General features: G+C 55.4%; 1 protein-coding gene across 11 annotated transcripts in view; it reads left to right on the forward strand.

Moving 5' to 3' along the window:
* Nucleotides 1–26,444, forward strand: part of ABLIM2 (actin binding LIM protein family member 2) — a 133,841-nt gene that overhangs the window by 26,323 nt on the left and 81,074 nt on the right. For all 11 annotated transcript variants that reach the window (XM_059380171.1, XM_059380193.1, XM_059380187.1 and 8 more), the window contains exons 2-4: nt 9,721–9,864; nt 17,212–17,395; nt 24,349–24,464. In XM_059380171.1, coding sequence (XP_059236154.1) covers nt 9,721–9,864; nt 17,212–17,395; nt 24,349–24,464 — 444 coding nt within the window. The remainder of the gene's footprint in view (nt 1–9,720; nt 9,865–17,211; nt 17,396–24,348; nt 24,465–26,444) is intronic.

The following is a 26,444-nucleotide window of genomic DNA, read 5'->3' on the forward strand; positions in this document are numbered from 1 at the left end:
ACCAGCTACTGGAGGCATGACATGTCCTGGGACTTGCCAGAAGCTCGAACTGGAGTGTGCCGAGCCCGGGGGCCAGCATGAGTTTCCAGCTCCCTGCCACGCACTGACAGCCCACCATGAGCTGGCCCTGCCCCGTCACCATCCCCAGAAAGCCCTGCGTGGGGTCACATCACTGTCCCCCCTGCAGATGGAAAAAGGCCTGAAGGAGGGACGCCAGCACACGCCAGGCCTGGCTTCCAGCACTTTCCACCAGCTCGTCTCGTGGGGTCACGGTAACAAAGTACTGAGTGCAGACCGGGTCTTCCACAGGGGACCTCTGCTCACCTCCTGGAGGCCATGAGCCCAAGATCAAGGTGTTGCAGGGTGGTTCCTTTGGTGGCTGTGAGGGAGGCTCTGCCCTTGGCCCGCAGACAGTGGGCCTCTCCCTGAATCCGTAGAGGGTCCCCCGTGCGTCTGTGTGTGTCCTAACGTCCCCTGTGTGTAAGGACAGACGTGAGGACCAAATCAGGTTGTAGTCTGAAGTGCTAGAACTGGGGGCTGACCTGTGACTCTGGGGGGACACAGTTCAGCTGTCACAGAGGGGCTCTTTCCGTGGCCTCCCAGGCCCCCCTTTTGATGGCTCGCACACTCCGTGTGGAGGAAGGGAGACTCGGCCGGCTGGGTGGGTTTTCCCTTTTAGGCCTCTCCCCATCAAGCTCAAGGGTCTTCCCCGCCTGCATGGGGCTCCCTGATGGCCTGGGAGTGGCTGAGATCGTCTGTGTCAGAATGCACTGCTGTCTCAGGGCCCAGGGACCCGACAGCTAGCCCGTGGGGCCCCGGGGCCTGTGCTCGGTCCGCTGGCATCCAGAGGCCAAGCCGTTATCACCCAGGCGGAAACCAATCTCGGCCTCCCCAGGTCTAGTGGGGTGTGGCTCTGTGAAGCCCCCCAACTTCCCCCCCCATCAGTCCTGGGGGAGCAGGGGCCCCACGTGAGGTAGGGTGACCCAGGGCTCACACCCACACTGAGGCCCCTTGCAGGCCAATTGCGCTGGGACGGCAAGCATGACCCAGGTGCTCTGAGGTGACCCAGGTCCTTTGTTCCCCCAGCCCCACGCTGACGTTTAGGGGATCCTGGAGAATAGACAGGAGCCTCTAGTGGGGTCTCCACCTGAGGAGGTCAGAGGGTCACCGGCCGTTTGGGAGAGGTGACATGAATTGGTAGTTGGCAGTTGGTAGCCTAGGGGGACATGGGGCCAGCACGCGGGGCTCCCTGTGAGCGTGCTGTGGGTCCAGAGGAGGCCCTGGACGTGGGCCCTGAAGCTCAGTTTTCCCAGGTGGAGGGGAACGGGGGGCAGCACTCCTGGCAGAGGCAATGCTGGGAGCCAGGGCCAGAGCTGTAGGCCATCAGCGGCAACTCTGGGAAAGAGCCTGGGGCAGGGAGTGGTGGGAGGTAAGTCAGGGAACCAGCTGGGCACTGAGCTTGGAGGCATGGGGGGCCCTCTGGGGGCTGAGCTGGGTTCTGGTAGCTTGGGGAGCCACAGAACATGCTTGAGCAGGGCAGGGACCTGAGCAAATGGTGCCTGTGCTCCAGGCCACCTCCCTGATCCTGCCCTTGTGCCAGCTGGGAGAGCTCGTCCTGGGGGCCCCATTGTCCTAGCCGCCCCCTTGCAGTGAGCTCGCTGGGCTCAAGGGGACACTTTCCCAGTGGGTCCAAATGGAGATCTACTCAAACACCTGGGACTTTGGAACCAGGGCAGGAGAACAGACCTGGGGTTGAATCTTGACTCTGCCTCTCCTGGCTGTGTGGCTTTGGGCTGATTAGCGTGCCTCTCTGAGCTTGGTTTCTAGCTCCTGCCGAATGGATACAAGAGTATCTAACATAAGGGGTTCGTGAAGACTCCAGGCAAGGTCAGGCCAGACTCGGGGCATTTCCTTTCCTGGATCCAAGCAGCCAGCACCTCCTCTGGGACTTAGGTTGTGGAGGGAGTGACTTTCCTGTCTCTGGGAAGGTCCCAGTGAGCCTCAGGCAGGTTGTGTGCAGAAGTGGGGGGGACACCATGTCCGGACTTGGGGAGGGGATCCTGGGGTCAGAAATTCAGAAAGACATGGCAGGAATGTTTTCTGGTCCTATCCATGCTTTCTCTGGTTTCATCTGGGAAGACCTAGAGGCTGGGGTGATCAGAGAGCTGGGGACAACAGGAGCCTCTGGAGAACAGATCCCTGTGCCCCCTGCGTGTGGTCAGTCGGTGTTTGGGGTGGTTGGGCTTTCTCTCTGCATGGCCGCTGGGCTCCAAGAACAAGCATCCTTAAAGGCAGGGCAGTTTATGGCATTCTGGTCTAGGTTGGAAGCCACCCGGTGTCGCTCCCCTCACGTTATTGGCCAAGGCAGTTCCAGGGTCCACCTGTGTTCCCGGGGAGGGGTTTCGGTCCCCGCCGCTGAGCGGGAGGCATGTTAAAGCCACAGTGGAGGAGAGCCTGGGGGATGGACGCTTGCCTCCAGGGGCTGCTTGGAAGCCAGCTGGGGAGGGATGAGCGTGCCACAATCTCTAGAAGGAGTGCCGGTCTCATCGCCAGAGGCTGAGGCAAGCTGTGTGCAGGGGGAGACGGCACATGCTCAGTGCGATACGTGTTGATTCGTCCCATTTCTGGAGCACCTGCCAGGTGCTAGGCGCTGGGCTGGGTGCTGGGCCTCCAAGGGCAAGCCGGGCAGGTGTGGCGCCTATACCCCTTCAGAGGAGAGGACGTCAGAAAGATGTTCAGTGCAGGGAGGTGAACAGGAGAGGAGGGCAGCTCACCCATCCAGAGATGTTCACTGCTGTGCCCTGGGCCGGCCCTGAGCAGGGCTCGGAGAACCCCTGGTGCGTCGGCCTCCCCAGACGTCCTGGTCCGGGGCTGATGGAGAAGCCGCGAGATGCAGGCAGGAGTTGGTCAGTTTGGGAATATGAAGCATTTTCACATAATCAGTTCTGTCTGCAAACGTGTGCTCGAGCCTATGTCCACTGCTTAGAACTCTGGCTGAGCAGAGCGGATCGCGGACAGCTGACCGCAGTCTCGCCTTGGGGCAGGTCAGGGGCTCGGATGAGCCCACTCAGCTCCACAGGAGAAACCAAAGACCATATCCATGGGGAAGCAGAAGAGGGCCAGGTCATTTCCGGGGTGGGGCGGGGGGACAGCTTCACATGGATGTGGCATCCCGGTAGGGTCCCTGCAGTTTGATGGTGTAACTGTGGAAGCAGGTGTGGGGTGGGTGCTGGGAGTTCAGGCATCCGTGGCAACGGGCTTCCATCAGGGGGGCTTTCTGTCCCCCAGGGAGCAGGGACTCCTCTGCTTTACCTGGACCCTGTGCCAGCCCCAGGCTCAGCAGGGAGTGGGAGCCCATGGACATCCTGGATGAATGACGTACATGAATAGGCAAAGGGTCTTTTCTCTGGCTGAGGGGGAGCTTGCTTGCTGGGCCCAGGTTGCCGACGGCCACGGCCATGGCCGGGATGGCTGCTCCAGAGAACAGTTCCCGCTTCGTGATTATAATTAGCAGTTGGCTCATAAGTAGGTTAGGGAAGGGAGTGCTCTTGTGTGAGTTGGTGTGATTTTTCCAACACGCAGCCCAGGGGAGGGCTGCGGGACAGAGTGGGGACCCATTCCCGACCTGAGACACAGCCTGCAGAAGAACAAGCCCTGAGGGCAGGCAGACACTCCGAGCTCAGGCATGGGTGGGCCCTCCACTCCACACTGGGAAAACCAGCCCAAAGAAACACCCATGCTGGAGGACACGCACCAGACACAAGGATGCTTCTGGCCACGTGGTGTGAGAGCTGTCCCCTCCTGATCCCTGACTTTAGAGGGGCTTCCAGGCCAGGGAAGGCAGCCACAGACCAAGAGACAAGGGCTACCCAGCATGGTCATACTGTGGTGGAGATGAGCATGAGGATGGGTACTCACTGAAGACCTAGAATGCACCTTCCCACCTCATGTCACCTCCTCCCAGAAGTCCTCTCCGATTGCACACAGGTTCATCTCCCTGCTGGGCTTCTGTCTGTGGCTCTCTGCTCATTGTCTCTTCAGAAGTGAAGGCCTGGGGGAGGGCGGGAGCTATGTGCCTAGGACCCACTCTGGGCGTACTGGAGTCTCAGGACCATATGGCCTATTCAGTATTAGAGCAGCGCCGTCTGGAGCCCCAGCCAGTGGTTTGCGTGATGCACTCAGAAGAGTGAGGAGTGCAGCAAAGCCGTCACGGCTGATGGTGTGTGGGGACCAGTCAGACCCCAAGCACACAGGGCCCCCTCAGGCAGTCCTGCGGTTCATGACCTGCAGACCAAACTCTGGACGAAGAGATGTGCAGGAATGGGGATGCTGGGCCTCATCGGGCTCACTGGCTTGGGCTCCAGCATGGCCTCGACCTTTGGAGTTGGAAATGTCCCTGAAGGTCACCAACGACATGTGCCTTGCGGTCTGGGAAGCGAGAGATGTGTTGCTGGAATGAGAGAGGCGTCTCTAAATCTGAGGGTCGTCCCCTATAAAATGGGGGTGACAGACCCTTCCTGCAGATAGGGGGCTGGGGCTGGGCCTGTTTGGTTCCTATGGAATCCGGGCACCTATTAGGTCCCCAGGTACTCCCCCTCAGGCACGTGTCGGGTGGGTGAACCACGGAGTCAGCAGACAGTAACAGCAAGAACAGCTTTGTTGTTTGAGTTCCTGGAGTTGAGCGCCCTTTGGCTGAGCGCCTTGCACTTCTGACTTCACAATGAAGTGCTTTGACTCGTGGTGGTCTCCAGGGGCTCAGGGCACCGGGAAGGCTCAGGCCAGATGCTCCAAGGCCGGAGGAGGCCAGGGCCACAGCGGCATCTGCCCTGGGGAGGATCTCATGGGAGAAGGGAGACCACTCCGGGCATGCATTCCAAGGGCATCATCATGGCGTGGGTCTCCAGCTTTGATGACAGGAACAGACATGGGGCATCCGGCTGTGGCGTCTAGAGCGACGTCAGGTTGGTGAACAAAGTGGGAAGTGGCCCCACTCAGGGCTGAGCTGAGAGAGGGAAGAGGAGAATGGGAGGCTTTGGTGGGTGAAGAGGCCAGAGGAGTGTTCCCAGCTCATCAGGGTAAAAAGCCCACTTGCCCAGTGTCCAGGAGCCCCGCCTGCCAGCCACATGGGCGAGGGAGCGGAGCTTGGTGCCGATGTTAGCCGGCGTGCTGGTGGGGGTCAGCCACCGACCCTGATCCCCAAGCCAAGGGCCGGCGAGGCCTGGCTCTGCTCTGGGTCGGGCACGCTCACGGTGTCAGCGCTGGACACTGCTGGGTGAAGCGCTGGGTGCAGACGCCGAAGTTAGGAGCCCCACCTGCTGTAGGTCACTAATGGCACTATCTGTGGCCCCATCACTGTCACTGCCTCCTGCATCCCCACACACGACAGGTGCTCAGCTGGGTCACGGGCTCCGCACGTGTCGTCGGGTCCGATCCGTGTGAGGGTCCCACATTTGGGAATACTTGTCCCTGTTTCCTGGAGGAGGAAAAAGGCTCCAGAGGGCATGTGATCTGCCCAAGGTGAGGGAGGGGCGTTGCTGGGATCAGGACAGTGTCCCCCTCCCCATTGCCTACCCTGCTGCATCATGAGATAGCCAAAGCATGGAGGCAAATCTAGGACGATCTCCTGACAGGTGGCCGTGTAAGCAAAGGCACACCCCGTGCCCCTGGTGGACTCCTGGTCTCCTTCCTGACAGCCCCCTCCTCTCCCCATCCCCAAGGGTAGGGGGCCCCTGAGATTGGAGGGCCTGGGGACAACCAGGCCAGCAGCGGTGGTTGATGTCACCTGTCAGGCATTGCACTGGGTGCTTTTTCTCCTTTAATGGAGGCTCACAAAATGCCTCATGAGACCAGGCAGCAGCTCATCGATGTGAAACCTGAGGCTTCTTGGGGTTTGGTCCAAGGTCACACAGCTGCCCCCGGATGTGGATGCAAGCCCACACCCGGCCCTGCTGGCTCCCATCCCAGGCCCAGCAGCACGCGGCTCTTATCTCCTGGGGAGAGAGCAGGGTCACAGCCTGGAAGGCCACTAGGGTGTCATGGGGACCGTGGGACCAGTCCTCGGTCAGGTTGATGATCCTGGGAATAATTCCCGTTCCCTGCAAGGCTCCCCAGGACCAGGGTTTCCTTATCATGCGGCGATCAAATAGTCTCAGTCCCGTGCGATCAGTTCTTACCACCTGAGTTTATGTGCTGGGTTATTATCCCAGCTGGGGACCCATGAAGCTAGAGGTTGGAGCCCATCTTGCAACCGTAGCCAAATGAGCCTGTGCCTTTGGCGGTGTGTGGTAGCTCTCCCTCCGCTTCTCTTTCTTTTAACATTTTTCCCAGACTTTCGTCCTTAGAGTGCTTTTTGGTCCACAGTGACGGTTGAACCTGCTGTGGGTTCCCACAAGGGTGGGATGACATCACCGTGTCCCACCCCAGTGGCTTCTCTACCCTAAACACCCCCACACCCCGTCTGCGCGCCCCTCCCTCCCCCCAAGCCCTGGCAACCACTGATTGTTTTTCCCATTTCCGTGGTTCTGCCTTTTCCAGAATGTCCTGTAGATGGACTCACACAGCCCACGGCCTCTGCAGACTGGCTCGTTTCCCTCACTAATATGCATCTGGCTGTCCCCCGTGTCATTTGGTGGCTTGATATCTGGTTTCTTGATTATGCTCCTTTTTTATGTAAGACCCACACACCAGACACCAGGGCGGGCCAGAACAGCCCATCCCTGTCTTGGGGTCCCCTGGAGAGAACCCTGGGTGTTGCCCCCTGCAGGTCCTGGGCCTCCTCTCCGGGCCTCAGCTCCCTCCGCAGCAGGGGCAACAGCTCTCCGCAGAGACACACCCCATCCGAGTCCACATATGGGAATTTCTTTCAACTGGGCCTCTGCAGAGGTTCGAGGAATGAGTCACCTTGGGAAGTTAGATGCTCCCGCCACATATGTACAGGATGCCCAGATGGGACTCCTTGGGGCAGAATGGTACCTGCCACCCATCCCCACAGCGCAGTGTCTGCCTCCCACCACCAGAGGGCAGCACCACAGCTCTCACGCCCAGACACCCTGGGAGGCTTTTAGGATGCCCCAGGTGGGCAAGAGTTGGATCCCCCCAACAAAGCCTATCTTAAAGCAGCTCCCCCAACCTAGACCAGATCGACCTCGAGTTACCAGGAAACTGGTAGTGTCAGGCTGTGTGTCTTTGTGAATGACAATAGCTATTGTGTATTGAGCCCATCTTCCTGGCAAATACGACCCCCCCCCCCCCGCCCTCAGGGCAGGTGATGTGAGCAGAGGGCAGACGCATGGATGGACAGACGCAAGAAAGGCTGGACATTCCAGGTGACACCACGCAGCAGGGGAAGCTGGGCTGCACTTGAGCCATCTGCCCCTGCAGCCAGTGCTCCCCCGGGGCTCAGAGTCACCCCCAGGGTGGCTGGGTGACCTTCGGCTCGTATTGGACTTGAGCCAGATTCTAGTAGTATAAAAACTTGTTTGTCTGCTCGTGGACAGATGATAGGCTATTGTTCTCTGTCTGCCGGACAGATGAGAAGATAACAATGTGGAGGATCTGTGTCCCACCCCCACGCCCCACCCCCCACAGTCTCCACGGAGCCTAGGAGGTGGATGGGGTGACTTGGAGCCTGGTAGGCCCCGGCCAGTTCACAGGTTCTAAACCTGGATTCCAGTGGCTCATTCTGCCGGGGAGTTGTAAATTCAAGCCCAAGGAAATGCCACCTTCCACCAATTTTGTTAAGTAATAGATAAGGCCATTTCTGCACCTTTTCTACAGGAAAAAGAAGTGAAGGGCAAGCCTGTGGTTGGCATTTAAGCTAGAATGGAGAATGTCACTGAAGCCATAGGAGGGCAGACGAAGCCCCCTCCCCCTCCCCCTTCCCCAGCTTTGCACCCTCCAGTGTGACTCTTCTGGAAACCAGAGACAGACATTGATTCTGGGTCTGGAGAGCCCAGGGAGACGCCAAATTACTTTTCATGCAGCTCACCTCTTTTCTTGCACCTACTTCTTGTCTCCAGACAGCAGGCACTCTGCTGTCCTTGGGGTGTTCACAGCCTCCTCCTTGGACAGCTCGCTATCCCCAGCGTGACCCAGCCCCTCCCCTTTGTGCCGCCTGCTCTCCAACTCTGCACCCCGGGCAGGGACCACAGCCGAGAGGAGCCCAGCTCTAGCAGATCGGGGGCTGCTGGGATGCAGGGTGCTGGGCGTGGGGGACAGGTGGGATATCGGGTAGACAAGTGTCCTCCTCGGACAGGGATGAGGAGAACTTGAGGTCTGCTGCTTGCTCAAAGCTAGCGTTAGATCATTGTGTAAATGGGTACGCATGTGCAAATAGCTTAACCTTCCAACCGTGGCCGGTGCTTCCTTGGTCAGCCCACACCCCCGCACCCACCTGGGGTTTCCACTGCAGCCAGGTGCACAGCTCACCTGCACCTGCAGACCTCCTGCCTCGGGTGCCCTCACTCCTTCCTGCCACCTGCCAACCCTGATACACACCTGCAGCCTGTCCTTGTCTCAGCCTCATGCAGGGCCCCCAGAACAAAAGGTGGGTGGTGTTAGAAGATGGGGAGATGAGTAAAGACACCCACCCACGAGAAAAGCTAAGTGGTCTACTCAGTGCTGGCTGGAGCCAGGGGTCGGCCACCCGCACTTGGCAGAGACCCAGAGACGGGCGGTGTGTGTGTGGGGGGTGAGTTCCCAGAGGAGGAAAGAGGGCTCTCAGGGGAGCCTGATGAGGGCTGGGGGCCTGGATAGGCTGGAAGGGGGCATCCCATGTGGCTGGTGAAGGGAGCACCAGGTTTGACTTTCTCGGGTTGGTCCAAGGATCCATCCTGTTTAGGTCCCTGCATGCGCCGTGCTCTTTACCCAGCAAACCGCCGTGCTGGCCTCCAAGTCCAGCATCCAGCCAGCTTCTCCTTGTGCTTCAAACAACTCTGCCGGTCCCCTGGGCCTCCCGTCACCGCAGCTCTGCCACATGGTGCATCTCCACTGCCCAGCTGGAGCTTCTCAAGGGGGTATACCTGCTGTGGGTCACAGGGTCCTGTAGGTACTTTTGGAGGATATGGCTGAGGAGCATGTGGACGCCCCCAAGAGCCCCATGGCCGGGCCCTTTAACCATCCACCCTGACCTGGTCCTCAGTGGGTCTCCAGCGCTTCCATAAGCATCCCAGGCCATAGCTGGCTTTGAGGAGGACAGCAGCAAAATTGCAGTCAATGGCCCCAGGACGCAGAGGGAATCTGAAGGAAGCTCAAAGGAGGACTGTGGTTATTGTACTCACAGAAGAGAGGGCGCCGGGTCTCTTGGCTGCAGGAGGGCTGCCAAGCTCACATTGGGGGCTTTGCTTCTGAGGCCCTGACAGCTGGGGTCCTACCAGGTCAAGGCGGCAAGAGACTAGGCTGCCCATTGGGAGGGGGTGTGACCTCCCCGCCACTGCATGTGTGCTGACCTGGACAGGGGCAGATGGCCCATCAGGTGGGGCTGCCACCTGATGGAGGCGCCCCCCCCCCACACACACACACACTGGGGGTTGACCAGATGGCCTCTCACATTATCCAGTTCCCTTTGGTCCCCTGGGAAAGAAGATGCGTCTATCTTCTGACCCCCTGTGGGGCTTGAACTGGGGGGTGCCCCCCTCCACGGCCTCACGCTCCTGCTGCTTTGCTCCCCTATGCCTGATGTGTGTCCCACCGTTAACGTGGTTCCTTGTTCCTTCCGTGCAGTGTCAGAGCCGCAGGCCGCTCACAGCCCCCTGGAGAAGCCGCCGAGCACCTCGATCTTGTGTAACACCTGCGGGAATGTGTGCAAGGGGGAGGTGCTGCGGGTGCAGAACAAGTATTTCCACATCGAGTGCTTCGTGTGCAAAGGTGAGCTTCTCGGGACTCTGCTCTTTTTCCTTGCTGGGGGCGGGGTCAGGGAAAGATCTGGAAGCTTCCAGAGAGGGCTTCGCAGAGGAGGTGGTGTTTGGGATCTAACTTGGAGTAAGGAGGACTCCGGTGATCGGAGGGTTCCAGGCCAGTCCAGGTGGCAGGGGCAGATGGGTGTGACCACAGAGTGCTGTTGCAGGGAGGGGCGACACTAGGGGCCCAGCCTCCTCCTTCCTGTGCCAGCGGCCCTAGGAGCAATGTGCAACAGCTAGCTGAGGGGGCAGCTGGGGCCTGGAGATGGGAGAGCCTGTCCCCGACTAGATGCCAGGCCTGGGTGTGGCCCCAGCTGAGTCCCTTGGAGACTTCTGTGGAGCCATCTCCTGGGTGTGGGGGTGCGAGGCCACGGGTGAGCCCCCTGCCCCAGAGAAGCTCTGCCCCATCGCCACCCCATGGCTTCAGGCCCTCTGCGAAGACTGCGTGTTGAGTCCTATTGTTTGGAAAGAAAACTTGAGAACCACTGGCCGGGCTCTTCTGCTATGAGGGGGGGCACCCCAGAAATGGCCCTGAAGTCCCCTGCCATTGGAGAGGGGCAGAGTGCCATGGGAGACATGGGGGTCTGTGAGGGCCACTGACCCAGGGGAGAACTGAGTGTCCCCGGTGCCCCCCAGCCAGGAACCTCTGGGGTGGCACGACCTCTGGAGGAGAATGGGAGTGCCCTGGGACCCTCAGTCTGAGGGCGACCCTGCCCCTGCCCTTCAGAGGGGCGCACCTGGAGGTGCCTGTTTTCTGGGAAAGGATGGAGCAGCTCCAGGTGAGGGTGTGAGACTAGCAATCACTTAGTGTCCTTAAGTGTCCCACTTAATGTCCTTATTGTCCAAAACAATGCCTTTGCCCTTGAGGCTGCCCCCCCACCGTGCTCTGTGCCCCTCTACCCTGATCAGTGCCCCACACCCCCCATGGCCAGTGCCCTACACACACCTCCCCCGTTGTGGTCAGTGCCCCACCCCCACCGTGGTCAGTGCCCCTCCCCCCACCATGGCCAGTGCCCTTCCTCCCATCCTGGTCATTGAGATCCCCCCCATGTTCAGTGCTCCATCCTCTGCCATGGTCAGTGCCCTCTCCCTGCCTGAAGCATCTCTCCCTTTTCATCAGAGCTTCCCAGACTATTATGGGATTTGTCTGGTTTAATTTTCTCTACTCTCCACAAGACAAATTTGCTGTGTCTGGAAAGCAAAATCCATTAAAATGCTCTTTTTAAAAGGTTATTTTAAAAGGCACAGGGGAAGCAGCCACCGTGTTTAAAAGGATTGTCTGTAAGCGCAGACCTTAGGAATGCAAGAGAAGGCATGAGACTCCAGAATCGAGTCCTGGTTTGACCCACAAGGTTTGAGGGGAGGTGGGGACTGCCCCAGGAGCCCTCCCCTCCTCCCGCAGCGTCATCTGGGCCAGATCACTTTGTCCTCCAACCTTTAGCTCCTGAGCAGATGCGGGAATAGCTGGGCCCCCTCCCTCATGGTAGGTGGCGGGCGGGACCAGCAGCTCCTGGACTGGCCCCGTGACAGCGGCTACCCCGCCCCGTGGTTCCTGTGGTAGTGGCTTTGGTGGCAGGACCTGTGGGCATGCAGGCCCCATTCCAAGGCAGGTTGTACAACCTCACCCCATGCCTGCCAGCTGTGCCCATGGCCATGGGGATCAGAGCTACCCCCGATTCACTGGCTGAGGAATGACGTTTCTAGATTACCTGCTAGCTGGGAAAAGCCATGTTTGTTGAAGCATGACAATCCCACAGTCTCGAACTGGTCTTTTATCCAGGTTTTCATGAAAATGCAAAGCCTAGGAATCACTGAGGCTACTTTTGGATGAATCAAAATGAATACCCAGGGCGCCTGGGTGGCTCAGTGGGTTAAGCCGCTGCCTTCGGCTCAGGTCATGATCTCAGGGTCCTGGGATCGAGTCCCGCATCGGGCTCTCTGCTCAGCAGGTAGCCTGCTTCCTTCTCTCTCTCTCTGCCTGCCTCTCAGTGTACTTGTAATTTCTCTCTGTCAAATAAATAAATAAAATCTTTAAAAAAAAAATGAATACCCAACTCACAGTGTCTTAAGCAACATGGATATTGATTGTCTTAACCTGAAGTCTGGAAGTGGCCCCTTTAACCCCTGAGAGTTGGTGAATTTAACAGCTCAACAAGGTCCTTAAAGACCAGATTCTTTTTCTGCTTCCCCACCCTCACCATCCCCTCTCCCTCTCCCCCATCCTGTGCATGGCAGCAGTGCCTCTCCTCATGGTCTCAGAGTGACTGCTGTAGCTCCAAGCATCACATCCTCCCAGGGTAGCATCCAACAGGAGAAGGGGTTGGAGGAGGGGGATGTGCACAGGCAAAGGGCTCTCTCCTCACATGATTCTCCCTTTGACCAGGGAGAACCCTTTCCGCAAGGTTCCCCAAAGTCTTCAAATAGGATTCATTGGTTAGAACTGGGGCCCGGGCCCACCCACATCGGCACAGAGGACCAGAAAGGAGGACGGCGACTCCCCGAGACCAGTCCCGTCTGTCCCCAGGTGGGCATGTTGCCGGGTAAACATGTTTAGCACAGCTTCTCACCAGAGGCCCCAGTGTAATGGGTTCTTGCCACCTTGGCACTTACTGGGTGGGCCCAGGTTACCTGGGAAAATCCATGAAATGGTTGTGTAATTATACTTTCCTTCATGGTTGCTCCAGCCTTGGGCTTTGATGCCTGGAGGTCTGGGTACAAATCTCACCCCTGTCACCGCTGCTCATGTGGGTCTCAGACACGTTTCCTAACCTTGGGATTCATGTAGCAATGATCTCTTGGGCACCTACTGTATGCACGCCGTGTTCTGGGTGCTTGAGAGGCATTCATGAGCAAAACGGCTATGTTTGTCCTTGTGGAGATCATGTCCTAGTGCGGGGGACAGACCATAAAACACTGGATAGGATAGATACATTCTGTTTAGGTGCCCTACAAGGAATGTGGAAGAGGGGCTCAGGAAAGGCAGGCATGGGAATGAGGGAGGAGTTGCTATTTTCAACTGGGTAATCAGGGTGGGTCTCACGGAGGAGGTGAACTGAGTGAAGACTTGAGGGATATTTGGGAAGAGCCTTGCAGACAGAAGGAGCATCCTGATGGACGCAGAATGAGCAATGGGGAGGGGGGTTCTTGTGAGACCCCGGGCTCTGACACCCGGGGACAATGGACAGAGGAGGGCTCTGGTCCACCTTTGTTTCCAGAGATCGCTTTGGGGGTGCCGTGTGGACACGCAGTAGGCGTGCAGGGAAGGACCTGGGGGCCAGAGCCCATCATGTCCACCCTGCGAGGACGTGTGATTTTGGCTGGGAGTGGAAATCCAGTCAGCTCTATTCTCAGGCTGCAAAACAGAATAGAAATGTGCCAAACATGTTGCAAAACTACCTGCATTTTCTCCCTTTGGGGCCTTCCCAGGGTATTTATGAGAAACCAGCCAAGGGCTTCCAAAACAGAAGGAAAGCTTCAGATACATGGGCGCCGTCCGCCTGCCCAGGGCTCGTTCCTTCCACACAGTCAGACCCACGCAGGGTGCTCAAGGATTCATGGATCACGTGGCAGGATGAGACTGGCAACAGGGGACTGTTGGTACAAATGGAGGGTCCCGGGGGGCAGGGATTGGGCAAGCCCTGGCTGGCCGTGGCCATGAGCCCTGGGGTTGGCTCATTCTGATCAGGCCATGGGGGCCACCTCCAGCTGCTCCCTCTTCTATCCCCCAGCACAGAGAGGTGTAGGGGATAGTGAGTCACATCCCTCCGGGGCCACCCAAGGGGATCCCTGTCAGGTTCAGTGTGCAGCCTCCCCCGTCCTCTCCTCTGTGAGTCTCTCTACCTGGACGTCATGTCATAGCCCTACTTCTGTGCCCACGATCACATCCTGACAGGGCTTCAACATCAAGTTGCTCACACGCAGGCTGCTGGACTCTGAACCCAGTGTACCAGGGTGTGCCAGCATGTGTAATGCAGCAGCAACAACTCTTTGGGGGTTCCTGATCATTTCCTGGGACTAAGTCCCCAAAAGGAGGTTGATGGTCAGAGGGTAGGAGTGGTTTCCATGTTCTTTAGAGTCAGCGCCAGTGTTCCAGAAAGTGTCTCCCCACCGCTGCCCGCGCTCCTGAGCATTTCTAGTAAATGACCACAGGGAAGTGGGGGGGACCGACCCTCGGGGTTACCCACAGCTGCTCCGCACCCCTGTATCAATGATGGCTAATTCGACAGGGAAGATAGAATGTCATGACTGCCCCGATGACAATTTTTTAGATTACTAATGAATCTGGAGTTTCGATTTTGAGTGGGCAGAGGGCGGGGTTTTGACTATGACCTGACGAGCTCGGGGCAGCTGCAGGCTGACCAGGAACGGGGGTGACCAGCAGGGACAGGCGAGCCGGGAAAGCGTCTGTATCGACTCTCCCTGGGTCCGCAATGCTGACTCACGGGGTCTCAGCAGGCCGCTACGTGCCTGGGCACATTTTCATCCAGGGTACGCCAGCATATGCTTGCAAAGATCAGGAAGACAGCTAGACACCAAAGTCCGGGTACCCTTGGGCCCTCCTGGTGCTCCATGGCTATCTTTTCACAGAAAAAGATGCCTAGCAGTGCCCCAGTGGGCTGTTCTTCCCGAGTCGGGGTACCCCTGCTGGGCATGCACTGTGATACAAGACAACACCAAAGGTTTACACTCTCCTGCTGGTGTGGGGAGTTCAGGTCTGGCCACGGCCTCGGCCTCCAGGGATGAGCAACGTGGGTGCATCCACAGCCTTGATGGGGCCCTACGTAACTCGGGGCTCAGAGGATGCTTTTCTGTGCAGCTATCTTTACTTTGGAAGTGGGCTGGGTTCCAAAGGAAGCTGCAGAGGCCCAGAGAGGTTCAGGAGCTTGCCCGGGGTGCACAGCCAAGTGCACCAGGTGATGCTAGGATCCAGAGCCAGGCCACTCCAGCCTCTGGGCTTTCAGTTGTCTGCAGGGCTAACATCTCCTCTGAGCACTGCTCCGGTGTCCAGAACAGGGAGAAGCACGTGCCGCCCCGTTGCCCTGGCAAGGGGACAGGGGGACCCCGGAGAGGCCCCCTGCCTCCCCTAGTGTGGGGGATGAGCCAAGCTGAGGGTGCACCCCTCTCTGCAGGGACGCCTGGGCCCCCAGGTGGCAGGTGAAAGGGCAGGGAGTAGTGAGGCATGAGCTGAGGGGGGCCCCTGCTGACCAGGCCGAGCAGACCGGGCCCCGGGGGACCCCGACTCCCTGGAGCTTCCATCTCCAGACTCCAACCTTCCACCGCTGCGCTTCTGAAACCTGCCCTGCCTGAGAAGGCGCCTGGGCTGGGGCTGGGGCTGCCGGGCTGCCCTCACCTCCCAGCCTCCCGGCCCTAAGCCAGGGAGTGGTTGCCTGGTCCAGGCTCCCTTGACCGGACACTGGGAGCTCCCCTCAGTCACTCCCGCCCTTTGTGCTGATGCATGAAGGCTTTCCTTTGTGACTCAGCTGACCTGCCAACATGTATAACGTCTGTGTTATTTTGATAGCTTTCTGCTAATCTTTGGGGAAAAAAATAACCCAATCCAGATAACTTATTAAATGTTTAGAGCCTTGTGACCACAAGAAATTCCTAATAAACGAATGTCCACATTGACTCTGGAATATTTTGTTGTAGAGAGCACAATGTGGCACTTCCACTCTTCTTATTAGTTTTTTTTTTTTTTTATTAGTTTCAGGGGTAGGGGTCAGCAATTCATCAGTCTAATATCACACCCAGTGCTCATTACGCCAAGTGCCCTCTTTACTGCCCATCCCTCACCCCCCTTCCCCTCCAGCAGCCCTCAGTTTGTTTCCTAGTGATTAAGAGTCTCCTAGGGTTTGTCTTCCTCTCTGATTTTGCCTTGTTCTATTTATCCCTCTCTTCCCCTATGATCCTGTTTTGCTTCTTAAGTTCCACCTATGAGTGAGATCCTATGACAATTGTCTTTCTCTGATTGACTTATTTTATTTAGCTTAATACCCTCTACTTGCATCCATGTCGTTGCAAATGGCAAGATTTCATCCTTTCGCTGGCGCATAATATTCCATTTTATATATACACCACATCTTCTTCATCCATTCCTCTGTCGATGGCCATCTAGGCTCTTTCCACAGTTTGGCGACTGTGGACACTGCTGCTATGAGCGTCGGGGGCCTTATGTCCATGCACCGTGCTTTTAGGGAAGTTGAGCAGATGTGGGTTTCCAGGCAGAAATGGGATAAGGTGAAGTTTCTGCTTTTACCAAGAGCTGGCTGGGGGTTTTGCAAGGAGGTGTTGGTGGTCTTGCTTTGGCATCTACCCTTCACTCGATGTGCCCCAAAGGATGACATGAGTTAAATGTCAAGATGCCGATCCTTAGAATTCACCAGAAATAGCATCCTTTGCAATCAGCTGATGTGTCGATGAAGCATTTTCAGTGTTGATTCAAAAACATGAGGAAGGAAGAAGGAAGGGAGACAGGAAGGAAAGACATGGTTTTCAGGATGCTGCCTGGGGGCTGGGACCCACGAGGACCCCGGAGACTGACCCGGCTGGCAGGGCCGGGGTGCAGGGTGTCCTCCTCGCTTCTGGTGAGGAGGGGCTGGGCCAGCTGGGGTGGGTAGAGGCGGCTCCCTCTGAAACCATGTGTGTCTCCCACGTGCCCCTGGGCTGGAGGGTGTGTGGGGGAGGTGGATGCATAGGTGTCCCACACTCAGACTGGCAGGCTGTCCAGAGAAAGTCGCCCCTTTCCCCACCTGGCGAAGTGCCCAGAAAGGATTCGTATTCCTGTATTCACTGTCTCCCTCCTTCCTGTGGGAGGTCTGGCCTTGTCTGCACTGTGGGAGACAGACATTAGGACACTGAAATAGGCCAGAGTCGGGGAGGGGGCAACAGGATTTTTCTGCCGCCAGGGGGCAACCATGGGATGCACCTGTCCTCCACCACACGGGATTGGGATCTTCCCATCCAGAACAGAGCATCTTCCTGCTTCATTGTATTTACTGCTGGGAACAGCTCCACTGAAGTCACGGAGGGGCTTGCGGGCATCCACACATCATCCCTGCTGGGCTCACAGGTGCTGGCCTCTTTGCAGAGCCTCCTTCTTGTCCCAGATCGGTGCTGCTTTTCTGGAAGCTTCCCCAAGAAAGTCCACTCAGCACCAGGCTGGGGGGCCAGAGCCACGGTCTGTTCCTGGAACCCAGCCCCCTAGGGGTGCGACGAGTCACCCCAGATTTGCCCTGGGGCCCGTATCAAGGGGGAGATGTGTGTGGCGGGACCTGGTGGACCGTCAGCAGCCCACCAACGCGGTGTCTCCCCCCAGCATGCGGCTGTGACCTGGCCGAGGGTGGCTTCTTCGTGCGGCAGGGAGAGTACATCTGCACGCGGGACTACCAGCGTCTGTACGGGACCCGCTGCTTCAGCTGCGACCAGTTCATCGAGGGCGAGGTGGTGTCAGCCCTGGGCAAGACCTACCACCCCGACTGCTTCGTGTGCGCCACGTGCCGGTGAGTCGGGACCGCTGGGCTGCTGGCGCCACTCCTCCTCCCCTCTCCCTCCTGCCTCCTCCATCCACCTCCCTCCTTCCCTCTTCCCTCTGTCCTCTCCCCTCCTCTCCCCTTCCCTCCTCTCTCCTCCCTCCCTCCAACCACCTTCCCTCACCCTCCTCCCTCCTTCCTTCCCTCCTGTTCCCCTCTCCCTCCTCCCTCTGTCCTCCTCTCTCCCTCCTCCTCCCTCCTCCCTCCTCCCTCCCTCCCTTTCCCTCCCTCCCTCCCTTACCCTCCTCCCTCCCTCCCTTTCCCTCCTCCCTTTCCCTCCTCCCTCCTCCCTCCCTCCCTTTCCCTCCTCCCTCCTCCTCCTCCCCTCCCCTCCCTCTGTCCTCCTCCCTCCTCCTCCTTCCCTCCTCCCTCCCTCCCTTTCCCTCCTCCCTCCTCCTCCTGCCTCCTCTCTCCTTCTCTCCCTCCATTTTCCCTCCTTCCCTCCCTCCCTCCCCTCTCTTCCCTCCCTTCTTCTCCCTCTGTTCTTCTGCCTCCTCTCTCCCTTCTCCTCCCCCTCCCCCCACCATCCTCCTGCCTCCTCCCTTTTCACTCCATCTTCCTCTTTCCCTCCTTCCATCCCCCCTCCCTCCTGCTGGGCCACAGCTGGGAGGGGAGGCAGGGCACAAGGGGTGGCAGGTGGACACAGGATGGCTATACACCAAGACATACCTTTGTCCAACCCCAGAACATGCAGGCCTCCACCCTTTGCCTGAAGGGAAGGACCAGGCCCTCCTTCCTGGGGGTGGTGGTGGTGGTGGCACAGAGGCAGGTTCGGAGGCTGCCAACATGGGGCCTCCTTGGGCTTCTGGGGAGGAGCTCCCTCCTCACTCTCCTTGGCCTCCTTGCTGAGCTCCTCTCCTCCCAGCATCCTCCGTGTGTTTCTTCTCTCACATCGGTGCCTGTGAGGTCCACACTTCACCCCATCCTTGTCCACCCACCACGACCCCTCAGCTGCTCCCAGGTCCTTGATCTGTGGGTGGCCCCTCATCCACCCACTGGGTGCATGGCCCCTAAGCATGGGTATCTTACAGATTTAGGGAAGGGTCCCTCTCTTTTTAGAATCTTCCCAGCCACCACCCCCATGCAGGTCTTAAAGTGTGCCTACTTGGGGTCTTGCCACGACCTCTGCCCTGGGGTCCCTACCTCCCCTCTCTCTGTCTCTCCTCCCTGCTGCCCCCTAGAATCCATGAGAAAGGCCCAAAGCAGGGAGGAGGTGGAGGGTTGCTGCAGTTAGAAAGAGCCTGACCCCCCCAGCAGGGCCTCAGCCAGCTCCCTGCTTCACCCTGCACCTCTGGGGACTTAGGAGAGAGCCCAGAAGCAGCTTTCCCATGTGAGCAAACCTCCTGTACCCCACGCCCTGCCTAGACACACTGCTTCCAGGAAGAAGTTCTATGTTGAAGATGCAAAGAGTAAAAAGAACCCCAAGTTTATCTTCTGCTCTTGTTTTCTCAGGCTCACCACACCCAGTTTCAAGGGGGACTTTTTGAGTGTTGTTGCCAAAGCTCTTGTTTGTGGTTAGGGCTTGTGTGCTGGATAGAAGTGAATGTTTTCATCAGAGGGATGCAGAGAGGAGGGAACAATAACAGGGAATATTTATAACGAGAGCCACTGTGCTGTTGCAGCGTGTGTGGGTCTGAGTTCCCACAAGGACAATCCAATGTTTGATTGCTATGCACACAGCTTAGAGACAAGGGGACATAATCAGAATAAGTTTGAAAGATCACCTCTGGATAATCTTCCATTTTAAAAATAACAACAGAAAGCTCTGTCACACTGGAGTAACTGGGCCAGACTTACACCCTCTGTACACAATTGCAATACTCTACATGAATTAATTGCTTGGGGACATTGGGGTACAGTCTGCATGGGAAAAAGAACAGGACCACAAAGGCAACGGACCCTGCAACCACCCAGCTTTTTGTCTGGTGACAGTTCCTGGAGTGGCACTACCAGGATAGGAGACTGGGTCAGGAGGCAGTGATAAGGGCAGCAGGGGCTGTGTGCCAGGGGGAGGGAGCCACACAGAGCAAGTGCAGAGAGCAATGTAGGGGCACCTTTGAGACATCACTGAACAAAAAGCCATGTAGGCATAGAGGACATTTCACAAGGTGGACAAAGAATGGCCAGATTGCTGTAAGTTGAATGGTTCCCAGGGCTGGGAGACATTCAAGATGTGACCCAGGTATGCAGTGGGGATGCTAAGTTGTGCATTATTAGTAGGAGTAAAATAGCCCAAGAGCAAAGGCTACAAGCACCTACTGAAACGAAGGACAGAATAAACCCCCAAAGGTTTGTACTGATCTGCAAACGGGCTAACTGCCTTCCACCACTCTTCATAGGAAAATGGGAAATCCAGCCCTGAGCAACAGAGCATTGGCAGCACCCAGTGTCCACTCAGGTGTTACTAGCAATAGAAGCTGGGCATTGAGACCCAAAGCCAGAATCAAAAACCTAATAGCTGTGGGATCCAGAAATGAGAGGGATGTGAAACCAGCAGATGGTGGCTTTGAAACAGCATTGAAAATATGCTTAGGTATTTAAAGGAGAATGTGAATGTAAGAGAAGTCATATGGAAGGAATAAAAAGAAGCCAAGTGGAAATTTTGAAAATGAGAAAGGCAATTTCTGAGATGACAGATCCCTTCAAAGGAATTAGCAATAAACTAGGTATTGAGGAGGAAAGGCTTGGTGAACCTGAAGACATAAGAATAGAAACTATACAGACTAAAGCAAAGAGACAGAAAAGACTGGAACACATGAAGAAAGATTCAGGGATCTGTGTATAAAGAATCTTTCTGCCTGTCTGGGCTGAGAGGGGGAAACCCTGAAGGTGGGGGAAGACCAAATAATTGAAGAGATAATGGTTGAAAATTTTCCAATCTTGAAAACTATAAGCCCATTCATGGATCCAGGAATCTTGATAAACCCCAAGCAGAAAAAAAAAAATGACAGAAACATACTAAGTCCATCATAACCAAATTTTTGGAAAATAATAAGAAGAAATCTAACACAGAACAAGAGAAAAGACCCACATGATATACAGTGGAATGAAAGAATGACTGCAGACTTTTTATCTAAACTATGCACCCCCAGGAGACAGTGGAATATCATCTTTAAAGAGTTATAAGGAAAAAAAACCAAACAATTTCCATACCATGGAAAAGAAAGAAAGAAAGAGAGAGAAAGAAAGAGAGAGAGAGAGAAAGGAATTAAGGAAGGAAGGGGAAAAAAGAAAGACTTTCAATAAATGAAGGCAAGACCACTAAAGAGTATGTGGTTGCTTTGTTAGGGTGATGAAAAAGTCCTCAAACTGATCATAGGGACACATGCGTGAGTCTGAATACACTAGAAACCATTGAATCACACACACTGAATGGTATGAACGTTATGTACAGGCATATTGAACTTTGCAGATACTGCATTTTTTACCAGCTGAAGGTTCATGGCTACCCTGCATCAAGTAGGTGTGTCAGTGCCATTTTCTGACAGTATTTGCTCACTTCATGTCACTGTGTCACCTCTTGGTAACTCACAAAATGCGAAACTTTTGTATGATTATATTTTTCATGCTGGTCTGTGATCAGTGATTACGACGCTAAAAGTTCAGATGATGGCTAGCTTATTTTTTCACAATAAAGTACTTTTTATTAAGGTATGTACTTTGGTTTTTAGACTTATTGCTATTTCACCTTTAATAGACTACAGTGTAAACATCACTTTTCTCTGCACTGGGAAATAAGAAGATACATTTGACTTGCTTTATTGCAATATTTGCTTTGTTGCAGTGGTCTGGAACTGAAACTGAAGTATCTCCAAGATGTATGTTATTAAAATAACATGAATAAATGTGTCTGCCCTGTAAAAAAAAGATGAAGGCAAAATAAAGACTTCTGTAGACACACAAAAGCTAAGACAACTTGTTGCCAGCACACCTAAGTGACAGTAAAATTAGAAGAAGAAAAATGATGTTGAAAAGATGTTGGTAAAGTATGGAAGCAAGCCATAAAATGGTAGATAAAATATGTCTGATGAGGGACTGACACCCAAAATATATAAAGAATTTCTGTAAGTCATCAATAAGAAGATAAACAAAAACCTTATTAAAAATGGGCAGAAGAGTTTAACAGACACTCCACAGAAGAATCAATGCAAATAACCATAAGCACACACAACAGAATAGATTAAAATGGTGGAACACCATCATCTAGCCACCAGAATGGCTAAAGCTAAAAAGGTAGGCGTTGACGAAGATATGAAGCTGAAGGAATGCTCATCTATTGCCAGGGTGACTGCAAAGTGGTACAATCTGTCTGGAAATCAGTTTGGCAGTTTGTTATAAACAGAGAGTTTACCTGTGACCCAGTGATTCCACTCCTAGGTATGTACCTAAGAGAAGTGGAAGCACATGTCCTTGGACAGACTTGTCACCAAATCTTCTTATCAGTTTTATTTGTAACATCCCCAAACTGGAAAGAACCCAGATGCCTTTCAGCAATGAATGGAATCATGTTGTCCCTCATCTGGCCAGTGGAGCACCACTCCACAGTGACAAGGGACAAGCTACAGATGTACACAGCCATGGGAGTGAATGTCAGGGGCAGGGCGCTGAACCAGACATTGAAGCCTATGTACTGTGTGATTCCATGTGCCTGCAATTGCAATTCCAGGAAAGACATTTCCAATCCACAGCGGCAGAATGCCCATATCATGGTCTCCTGAGGCCATGGGTGGGGGTGGGGGTGACTATAGAGTCACAGGGGACTTTTTGCAGTGGACAGAATGTCCCATATCATGACCGTGGTGTTGATCACAGGAATGGGTGCATTTGTCAAAGTGTATTTCAATAAAGTTGAACTAATAAAATAATAGCTATCATTTATTCAGCCCCACCTGGTCCCAGGCAGTATGCTAGAGCTTTCAATGCAGTTTGTCCAATGGATGGATGGATGGATGGATAGATGGAAGGGAAATGGACAGATGGATAGATGGATATGGAAGGATGGCTGGATGGCTGGCTGGATGGATGGATGGCTGGATGGCTGGATGGCTGGATGGAAGAGTGGATGGATGGATGGCTGGATGGAAGAGTGGATGGATGGATGATACATGGATGCGTGGATGGAAGGAGAGATGGATGAAGGGAGGGTGGGAGGATTGGATAACAACCCCATGAGATAGGTATTTTAAGTCCCACTTTACAGGTGAGAAGCAGGACCCATACAGGGTAAGTAACTTACTCTTAGAGCACATGCTCATTCTAGCCCAACACCCAACACCCCACACTACCCAGCCAGCAGCAGCACTCTAGGACAGAGCAGCAGGGCACAATGTTGACGGCAGGTGACACAGCTGCCAAGGCTTTGGGCCCTGAGGAGCCAGGTCTACGGGATCGTCTCCCAAGCCTGGGGAGGGGGATTCAGCTCATCCTGTACGTGTCGTGGGTCCGCAAGAGCAGGAACTGGCCCCTGGGGCCCCAGAACACACCTGCTGGATGAACACCAGCCATGCAAGGCGAGGGCTAGGGCAGGCTCTGTTGCAGGGAGGGACACTGCCGGCTTGGGACTGGCCTGGGGCTGGTGTGACCGGGAAGGCTGCATGGGGAGGCCAGGCAGGAGAGGGCTCTGAGTCAGGCCCCCTAGAGGCCTTTAGTCATTCACTCACTCACTCATTCACCCATTAGCAGGTACCTACTGAGCATCCAGATGCTCCACGGGATTGTCCAGCCCTGAGAAGGCAGAGGGCAGACCCGAAGGTTTAACCGGAGCAAAGGGCATGTCTTGGTGCAGAGAATCCTGCAGGCTACTGCCCCAGAGCTCTTCTCTGGCCAGGCTCTGCTGGGGAAGGAAAGTGGCCCCGGGGCAGCTGGGAGCTCAGTGGCAGCAGGTGGCCAGGATGGACACGGGTAGGACACCGAAATCGATCTTCCAGCCCTGCCTACAGGTGGCCTGTCCCTCCCTTGCTGGAGAGCAGCCACCTCTCAGGCACCAGGGGGGACGTTCTTGGTGCAGGGACACAAGGTGGCTTTCTGCCTCTTCTACCCAGCCTGCACCAGGGCTGGGACTCAGTCTGGATGTGGGATTTCAGCGATGCCCAAAAAAATTGGCAATCAAGGTACATGATATTTTAATGTGATATTTTAAAAAATTAAAAATTAATGCAAAAACATTCATGATAAGCAGAATGCCGAACTTAAATAGAGAAGGGAGAGAATATGTGATACCTTTGTGTCTACAAGGCCTGCTTGTACACGGCACTGACTTCTTCGAGGTCCAAGTGGGTACATAAATCAGGGGGCTTTGGAGCCTGAACAGGTCAAGGTTTGACTCTGTTTCTGACATGCATCAGTTGTCTGTCCTTGGAAAAGTTAACTACCCTCTCTGAACTTCAGTTTTCTCACCTGCAGAGAAAAAAATGAAGGAAATTTCAGCTTGGACAAATGTCCTGGAGTTATTACATGAGGCACGCATGTGGGGTAGCTACTGTAATTTGTGGCACCTGGCACACAGTAGGAGCTCAATAAATGCTGGCAGGTGCCATTGTTGCTGAACTGATATGAACAAATCATCATGGGTGGTCAGAGGAGGCAGGGGTGAATGGAGGAGGGGGTGGTTGAGGCTGCCTGGTCCATTGCCACATGCCAAGCACCAGGCTGGCCTTCACTGTTCCTCACCAGGGCCCTGCCATCCAGCCTGTTTGGGCAGAAGAGGACCAACCAAGGCTAGGGTGTTGGGTATGAGCCGGGGCTCACACGGCAGGAACGCAGGGGTGCCTGGATGGGAAGGTCCTGTGTCCTCAGCCTGAGGTGCCTGTCTCCATGAGGCCCCGGGCAGGTGGTGCTATATTGGGGGGAGTCTTGCCCCCCCACCACCACCCAGGAGAAGAGCAGGAGGTAATCCTGGCTGGTCATGTGCTCTCTTGTTTCAGGTTGCCCTTTCCGCCAGGGGACCGAGTGACCTTCAACGGGAAGGAATGCATGTGTCAGAAGTGCTCCCTGCCCAAGACAGCAGGCAGCAGCGCGCACCTGTCCCAGGGCCTCTGGAGTAAGTGGGTGCAGAGGGGTTGGGGTGAAGGGAAAGTGGGAGGGACCTGACCACCTGGACCCGAAGCAGAAGCAGTGGGAGTGAACAGTGACTGCGGATAGACAGACACAGGGAAGGAACCAGGGACAGAAGTCTCTGGGAGTCTGTGCCCTCCAGCCTGCCTCCTCCAGGAAGCCTCCTGGCTTCCTCTGGTCCTCCTCTGCACACACACACACACACAAACACATTCAGCTCCAGGTAATTCTAGACCCTTCAGAAACCCTTTGGGGGAGTCATTGGGAGAACACTGAACTCTGGGCACCTGAGGTCGAGAGTTCCTGCGTTTACTGCTCCATGCCCCAGGAGCAAGGCCCAGGTTTGTATGCCATGGGTATTCAATAGATGCTTGTTGGAAGCAGTAGCAGACTGTCACAGAACAAATGTGGGCTAGAGTGTCCTTGGGGGTGCAGGGCAGTGCAAGAACAACGTGAGGCAGGCAGGAGCCGCCTTCCATGGCTTCCACGGGGGATGTGGGGACAGGAAAAGGGGCCTGGTGCTCCAAGGCCTGCTGCTGCCATGCTTCCCAGACAGGAAGGAAGTTTCAGCGCCCGCCCTGTATGCTGTGGTCACAGTGGTGCCCCAGTGCTGGGTTCGAGTGCCTCTCAACAAAGGAGATTGCACCTGCAGGCTTCTAGAAGCTCAGGGCTGACCTAGGGGTCTGGTAGTAGTGAAAGGAGGCAAAGCCTTCATCCCCTGGAGAGGCCAGCGAACAGCAGTTCTGGCTGGTGAGGCTGTGGATTTGGGGCTTGCTAGGAGAGTCCTCCGTTCACAACTTTCCTGTGGCGGACAGGATTGCCTGAACTTCTGAGAATTTGCTTCACAATTGATACTGTTATAATGAAATCTGAAATAGTAATTAAAAAAAAAAACTTGAATAAGCAAAATTGAAAAAGGGGGCGAGATTCATTCAAACAGTTTGTCCAGAGCTCCCTGGAAGCCAGAGTAAAAAGGGAAATATGCCCAAACCAGGATTCAATGAGAATTGGTGAGAGTTTTAAAAGGCTCTGCCCTTTCCAAATGTAAATTTATTTTAAAATATCAAATTTACCTTTCTAGACAACAAATGCTCCCCTGAACCTCAGATGGTCTAATAATGTGACCTGTCCCCTCTTTCAGTTCAGTGAGACTCTTCAGCTTAGCACCTCCTTTGTGCCTAGAAAGTATTAAACATTCATCACCAGCTCTTGGTTCCTGCATGGACGATTGCAAAATCTCCCAAGTTCCTGCTTCCTTTTGTGCCCAGAGCAGCCATGCCATGCAGGAAGCCTCCTCTCCTTCTACAGGCACAGAAGTGCCCGGAGTCTGGTGGGGAGGCAGGTGAGTGTCAGGCACCCAGCTAGGGAATGGTGCCCCTGAGGCCTGAGCCAAGGCCTTCAGACTCTGAAGCCTGGGGGCTCACCCTGCTGTGACAGATGCTTTCGAAGGAGGTGGCCTTGTTTCTGAAACTTGACACAAGGGTTCAGGTAGGTGGGCGTTGAAGAGAAGGCTCTATAGAACAGGGGGAAAATGGGAGGTGCCATGGGCCACCCTCAGACCCTTGTGAGTGGACAAGGGGGGCTGCTGCATGGGGATAGGGAACAGAAGGAAACAGAGATGGAAACCAGAGGGCAGACCCAGGCCAAGAGTCCCAAGCATGTCCCAGAGGCAATGAGGAGCCATAGAGGGCAGTTGAGTGAGGGGTGCCGGGAGTAGCCTGAGCAGTGTGGTTTGCCTGCAGGTTGTGGGGCTGGGGGAGGTGCTGTGGCCCCCCACAGAGGGGTGAAAGGTGAAAGCTGCCTTTCCCTGGAGCAGCTATAGAGGTAGGAGTCCAGCTGGAGTCCTGGGCTCTGAGCATCCCTCGGAGTCCCTCTTCTGCTCTCTGGCCCTGAGTCTGTTGCTTAGAAACAGGATAAGCACTTGGCATTGGACGCCCACGCCATTCCATCCCTGGAGAAGCACACC

The sequence above is a fragment of the Mustela nigripes genome, chromosome 1 (genome assembly GCF_022355385.1).
Source record: "Mustela nigripes isolate SB6536 chromosome 1, MUSNIG.SB6536, whole genome shotgun sequence".
NCBI classification, from domain to species: Eukaryota; Metazoa; Chordata; class Mammalia; order Carnivora; family Mustelidae; genus Mustela; species Mustela nigripes.